The 6795-nt window shown below is 39.9% G+C and overlaps 1 protein-coding gene across 1 annotated transcript; it reads right to left on the reverse strand.

Moving 5' to 3' along the window:
- Positions 1-3991: 3991 nt before the first annotated feature.
- CYTL1 (cytokine like 1) lies at positions 3992-6361 on the reverse strand. The gene is made up of 4 exons (XM_010219848.2): positions 6076-6361; positions 5925-5969; positions 4485-4613; positions 3992-4322 (listed from the first exon to the last, which is right to left on the reverse strand). Exons 1-4 carry the CDS (start codon positions 6220-6222, stop codon positions 4239-4241), a joined length of 405 nt encoding a protein of 134 aa, XP_010218150.1. The 5' UTR covers positions 6223-6361; the 3' UTR covers positions 3992-4238.
- Positions 6362-6795: the final 434 nt, after the last annotated feature.

A 6795-nucleotide genomic window follows, 5' to 3' on the forward strand; every position in this document is an offset into this window, starting at 1 on the left:
TTTGTTATTCTACAGATCATACAAACTGAACACAATTTCTTGAAGAGGTGCTTTGCATGGTATTCTGCACCAGCTAGACACAGTGTCAGTGTCACACAAATTACAACAAATGTGTTTTCCTTAATCCCTTCTCAGTGTCTGTACCTGCCCAGGGCACTCAGGAACATGGCTTATCGTGTTACAGGAGTAGAAAACTCAGTCACATGGGTGATTTTACCACTCCTTTTACTTGATGCAAAAGTCCTGGTATAAAGGTAAAATAAGTGTGCAAACTTGTTGGCTTGATGAAGTCAGAATTGGATGATTTCTCGGCAAATTACGAGTGAAATAGTTCTGTTTGTTTGTTAATGTTTTTCCCCCCTGGATTATGCCACCCTGGAAAAATATACTGTCTCCATTAAAAGGTTTCATCTAATCCTAAATCTCATTAAGGTAGTCTGAGTGACAGTGGGTTACTATGAACTGAAAGAGCATAGTTTTGCTCTCAGCACACTTTCCATTAAAAATGACATTTGAGATACGAAAAAAAGTCACAGCATAAACCATAGGAAATATACTTGTAAAAGCACTTCAGTGATCCGGCAAACCTGATCCGGGGACTAAAATATACAGTATGGAGGATAGGTTTTTAAAGCACATTCAAGTATGTATAGTCCCAAAAGCATCCAGTTATTTTTCTCTGTTTCTGCAGAAATAGGATGTAACAATGTGGGAGAACTGAATTGGTGGTAACTAACTGGGGAGAGGCTGTCACAGTCAGAGTGTGTCCTTGTCAACCATGAAAAAATACAAAAAGCTAAAGTTACTAACTAAAGAAATGCAACAAAAATGATGATTTCTGTTCTGTTTCCAAATCTGAAGAGTTCTCGCAAGATATTTTGTCCTAGAAAAGAAGAAAATAGGGTACATTTCCTCACAAAAGTAATCAGCCTAAAGCAGGAGAATATATTTGGAAAGTGGTTGAAAGAATGAGAATATTATAGGAAAAATCTGGAGATAGGATCATTCTGTCCAAATGGACTAAGGAAGACTTACCTCAGTCAAACAGGACAAATAGGAGTTCTGAGAAAGTTCATGAGAAAATCCTCACCAAATGCTCCATTTCAAAAAGTGTCTGTTTACCTGGAAACTTTAACCAAAGACCAGTTTTGTGAGCTTCTGCAGGACAAGGAAATGTCTCTGGCTCTGCAGCATGCTTGCCAAGGCACAACACTGGTTTTACAATAACCCTGTGTTTAGACCCTCTGGCAGCTGGAGGTGGAAAAAATCGGCCAAAGTTTAGCAGCTTTGGCTGGCTGCTTCCAGCTACCAAGCACACATAGAGCCTGGTCACCGTGCTAGCTCTGCGCACTCTGCGGCCTGTATAGCGCTTTCTTTCCAACTGTGTCCATGGGGCTCTCTGGAGATGTGAAAAGCAAGGCCCATGATGTGGTTTTGATACATATATGGAAGCGTATGGTCCTTGGTATTTCCTTGCTTCCCCGGGTGGTGTTTGAAACCCTGGACAAATGGAGGACCCAGTTAGAGAGAGGGCGGATTTTGAATGCAGAGGCTGATGGCAACTGGTTCAACTCCGTTTGGATTTTTCCTTGAACTAGAGAGTTGCCAGTACTTAAATGCTCAATGTGAAGTCACTGCCAGCATACTAAGAGATGTCCTTTTTCCAGAATATGCTGGCTGCTGAAGAAGTTGGCCTTGAATGGGTGCAGGTGATGCAGAAAATTGGTGTTGGTATCTCTAGAGTGTGTAAAAGATTTTTGCACAAAGATTGCTGGATTGGAGGGATGAAGAATCCAAAAATCAAACCAAGTAGTGATTCTTCCATCGGCAGAACTATTTCAGCTGTTTCAGAGATTTTTTTTTATTTCAGCCTTGTGCTAGATCAGAGAGTGCGCTACTACAGACAACTGTTTACCCAATGCCAGTATAGATGTCAGTGTACATGTTTGGAAGCCTTGAGTTGTTTGTGGACTAAGTGGCTCATCAAGAGTATTGGTAGGACTAGTTAAAAAGGGATTTCATCTCCAGGAGAGACGTACAAAATCTGCCACTTCGCTTGAACCTCCACTTAGAATCGAAGCTAATTGAAAAGGAAGCCAACTTGCTTACTTGCTTTGCTCTGCATCTCTCCTGGTTTCAGTGTTTCCCTCCCTTGCTCTATGGGACGGTCAAATTTTCTGTGCAGTCCTATGGGAAATTCAAATTTCAGAGGCATGGAGATTTCTGAAATGGCTTCCAGATAAATTTGCTGTTCAGAGAGTTTATGAGTATTTTTTTCTAAATCCTGGTCATGAATAGAATAGAGGGTAAACAAGGTGAATAAGCTCTTTCAGGAAATGAATAGATGTACATCAGTGTGTTCTTTTATTGGAGCTCTAGAACACATTCTGCTTTTGGTAGCTATTATTTCTCTTCAGCTTTTGTAATTTGTTTCATAATTTCATGCCTTTTATCTGAAAATACTAGATCATCTACATTAAGTTCTGGGCATTTCTGAGAGCTGTATTCATACTGGTAACATTTATTTTGAAAACAAATACAAAGAGGCCCAGAGAAGATGCAGTGACCAAAATGTAGAAATTGAGTGGGTTTCTTGCTTCCTTCCTTCACTAGTGATTAAGCAAATGGACATGGATCACCTTCCAATACAAGCACATATTTCTATGTATAGATATCCGTCTGCATAAGAGCAATCAGAAAAGATCCATATTGATCAATACTTGCTGTTGTTATATAGATAATACTTGGCACTAGGCTGAATAGTTTGGCAAATTTGTATCAGAATGCTAATGAAATAGGAGAAGAGTAACTAAAGCAGAATTATTATTTCTACAGATCAAGGAATTCTAAAATCAACAACAACAAACAAACACCTTTCTCCACACACAGATGTATTTTTTCTTTAATTGTTATGATTCCTCTGTTTCTGTAAAAGCTGTCAATCTTTTTGGTTTATAACTTCAAACTTTCACTGGAATGACAGAGGTTAGAAATGTCCTTTTCTGAAATAAGCTGTGATTCTCACATAACCCCACGGTTCCAGTAGATAGAATTTACATAAAAGGCAGAGACACGAGTGACCAAGTCAGCAGAGTTGGCAGTGTTACAGATAAATGACAAGCAAATGCTCTAAGGGAGCTTCATGGACTGGAGGAAGGGGCTCTCTGGGATAGTAGCTGCTACTTCCATGAATATGGGGAAGATCCTTTCTGGAGGAAAGATCCTTTTTGGTGCCTTTTCCTTGGCACCAAAGAACTGCTGGTTGCAGAGGTCACATGTCCTGCAGATGCTGAAGGGACACAGAGCATCTGTTTGTATTATCTGGAAACTTTATTAATTTCAGTATATGAGCTGAATCTTGGAGATATCTGATCAAGTCATGAATAGGCTTTTTGAACAATTGCCTCACAACTTACACTTTCACAACACAAAAATATTATTAAGAAAACCCCACTAATTTCATCAAAGAAATTGTTTGCATTAAGGGAAGATTTACCTGGCAGAAATGTAAGCACTGCCAAATCATATAGACACAGCAAAGTATCCATTGCTATGGAAACAAGGCTAAAGATGGCTTATGCTGTGAAAAACAACTTACAAGTGACTGTGAAAAGCAAGTTTATAAGGATGGCACCTTTGGGGTTGGTCTTGATAGACATGATGCAACACAAGCATCTTGGTTTAGAAGGCTGTTTTTATTCATTTTTCCACCATGAAAGGTAACTTTCACCTATATTCATACAAGTCTGACATAAAAAACTATCATTGTACATGCAGGTAGACAGACATCAGCCATTTCAGGCTAAAACTTTTCCTATCAACCACATTAGCAAAATCTCTTCACACCTAACTAGTAAAAGATGAACTGTTTATGACAGGACAGAATAGTGATCATAATAAAATTTCCTTTATATGAGTGAAGTTATTCATAAAAGAGTTTAAAAAATCAGTATCTAGTGTTTAAACAAAACATACTTTATACATTTGGCTAAACATCATACCTTGCCAAATGAAAAAAATGCTCTCTAACCATAGCTTCACTAGCAGCTCAGTAGGTATGTAAGGCATGCAGTTCATTTCCTGCCATGGCTGAGGAAAAAAAGGTAGGTCTAAGATAATATTGCTAGTGTGCCTGAAAAAGATCTTAGCTGTTAATGTTGTAGCTGACTGCATACATATGTTTTGGCTTTTGGTCTCCTTTAGAATATCCCAGGTAAAGCTGTTGGTCTGACTCCATTTTAGCTCTGAATGATGGAGGGTGCAGCAGGAAACAGGACAGGATTTTCCAAAGCGTTGCAATCATCAGTAAGGAACACCAGGTCCTGGAGGAACAAGTGAGATAACTAACATTATAAGGAGGAAGGCACAAAGCAGTGAAATATTCAGATGCTCAGGCCCTGATTCAGTCTTGAAGCCAGGGGACACAGGGAGATGGAGTGGGTCAAAAGCAGAGGCTGCATCCCTGTTGTTGCATCTGGACCTACCCTTCTGCAGTAGGAGATCATAATGGTGTACAGGCTCCGGGCTTTTTCCTTCAGAGCACTCACTTGAAGCATTCTATCACATCTGGGGTATGCCACAAAATCACGGAGCTTTGCCAATACACAGTAATTCTGAAAAACAAGCCAAGGAGATATTTGTAACACTGCACAAATGCAGATCTATGTTAATCACCCATAATTTAAAAATCCTTACTGCTTTGTGGGAACCTTGGATTCCTGCTTCTAATCTATGTAAACCTTTAATTAGGAAAATTAATTTCAAAACAGTATCTGCTCAAAATCAGTGCTCAGAAGAATGTATTTTGGTCTGCAGCACCTTTACCACACGCTTTAGGGAGAGAATCATGCTTTAGGAGACACCAGTGCCAGTACAATCAGCTCCTGGAGCTGGTGGAGTTACCTACAGTATCCGAGTTCACTTTAAGAGAGCTCCTCGCTTAGTTGCTGAAAAGTATTATCAGAGTCTCACAGGCATCATTTCTGTGTACCCATAAAATAGCTAATATTGGGAGCACTAGGGAAAATTTTCTTGGAGTAATTCTCCTTCACACCCTGTATTATCAAAGCAAAGCATCGGTAGGATTAAATTCACAACCCCCCTGTAAGGTAGGTAAGTAAGCACCCCCACTCCAGATTTAAAGCACTGGAGCTGCATTGCTTCATCTTTGTTACAAGAGAGGCTCTGGCAATCCTGGAATTAAAACCCACTGCCTCTTGGCTTGCAAGACTTCACAGTGTAATCACTCCTGCAAAATGTGTCAGACATTTCTTGGCTTGTCTGCTATTTTTTATTTGTTAGTTGCTCAGGGAGCACTGGGAACATAAGTAGTGTGTCACTGTCCCAGGACACAATGCTATAATATAAACTATTTGGGCAGGAGACTATTTGTGTTCCCTGGAGATAACTAAGACTGTCTTTGCTCAGTATCACACTTCTATATTCTCCGAAATACCTTTTTTTTTTTTTCTAGCTTTGGCAAACGAATGTTTAAAAAGGAAAAGCTAGCAAAGTATTCCTTCACTCCCACTTATTAAAACTGCAGTGCTGGTAGCCACATATGCTATAAAACAAAGTAAAATAAGATTAATTCTACTCTTTTTTCCCCTTTAAACTATTACTCTAAGCATTCTTGCTTCTTAAAAGGTGCAGTCAGAATAAATTAATAATATGCAAATGGTAATCACTTCAGAATTACCTCATTTTTGAATCTTTAAACAAGCATAATCTCTGAAGCTTCACAGGGATTTTACTAAGACCCAAAATTATATTTCTTTTTGTTTTTTATTCCCACCTCTCCGGTTAATTAAGCTTTGAAAAATTAATTTCAAAGCACTCTTCTGGAGTAGAGTCTAAGCATTTATTCTCTCTCTTCGTTAGCTGATTTAACTGCACAGCAGCAAGAAAGAAGAGTGAAAACTTACATGTATGTCCAAATACAGCCTGGGCAGCGTCTCCACACATGGGTCCTGCCGGAAAGAAGAAAGACCACTGCAACTTTGTTTTCATAGATATTTCTGCCAGAAACTAGCAACCCCAAGTTTCTTTGCAGGAATGGTTTTTAGATAGACTCACCATGTCTCTGGAGGTCTGTAAATCCCTAAAAGATTCTGTAATTTCTTTGCTCAGAGCCAGCACTCTCGAATAGCAAGTCGGAGGAGCTGAGCTGGCGACCAGGACAGCAGAGAGCAGAGCAATCAGCCTCAGCAGCATCTTCATCATGGGGAGTTTATCAAAAGAAGGAGACAGTGAGGGGAAAAAATCACCGTCAGTGGTTGTGCAGCTACTGGTGAGCTTCAATAGTTAAGTTTGACAAGTCAGCCCCCAATTAAATAGTCTCCTGCATTGATGGAAAAAAAAATGCCTGGGAGAGGTCCAAGCAGCAGCTTGCTGCCGTTTTAAATTTCCTGCCAGCCTCCGAGCCCAAACTCCCAGCACTTTCCTGCCCTGGAGCAGGGGAAGAGGGACTGGGGATAGCAAAACAAACACTATGTTATTCTGGAGAGAAAACAACCTAGCGAGCATCTAAAGGCTACGACTATGTGTAATAAACAGCACAGAGATATCAAAGGGTCACAGGCTCTGATCCTGTGTGTGTTTTGGCACATACGTCTTCTTGGGAACACAATATACAGCCCCAGGACTATGCAAGCTGCTTAAAGAGAAGTAGGCTCACAGGGCTGCTATCTGATGTTGATAGTATTGGTTAGATTGCTTATCATCCTCTGCAGGTCTGAAGGGTTACTGCTATAAAGGAGTTCCCCAATATCTTTTTATCTTTTCAGTCTATGCCAA

This window comes from Tinamus guttatus, unplaced genomic scaffold (genome assembly GCF_059628265.1).
Source record: "Tinamus guttatus ecotype Peru unplaced genomic scaffold, ASM5962826v1 Tinamus_guttatus_pri_ptg000052l, whole genome shotgun sequence".
NCBI lineage: Eukaryota > Metazoa > Chordata > Aves > Tinamiformes > Tinamidae > Tinamus > Tinamus guttatus.

What these genes read in the sequence shown, in the direction of transcription:
- CYTL1 (XM_010219848.2), bottom strand. Translation starts at nt 6,222, where the DNA reads ATGATGAAGATGCTGCTGAGGCTGATTGCTCTGCTCTCTGCTGTCCTG. An exon ending in GGCTGTATTTGGACATACAT is followed by an intron (nt 4,614 to 5,924) that starts GTAAGTTTTCAC and finishes CTTGTTTTTCAG; the next exon opens with AATTACTGTGTATTGGCAAA. An exon ending in TGATCTCCTACTGCAGAAGG is followed by an intron (nt 4,323 to 4,484) that starts GTAGGTCCAGAT and finishes TTGTTCCTCCAG; the next exon opens with GACCTGGTGTTCCTTACTGA.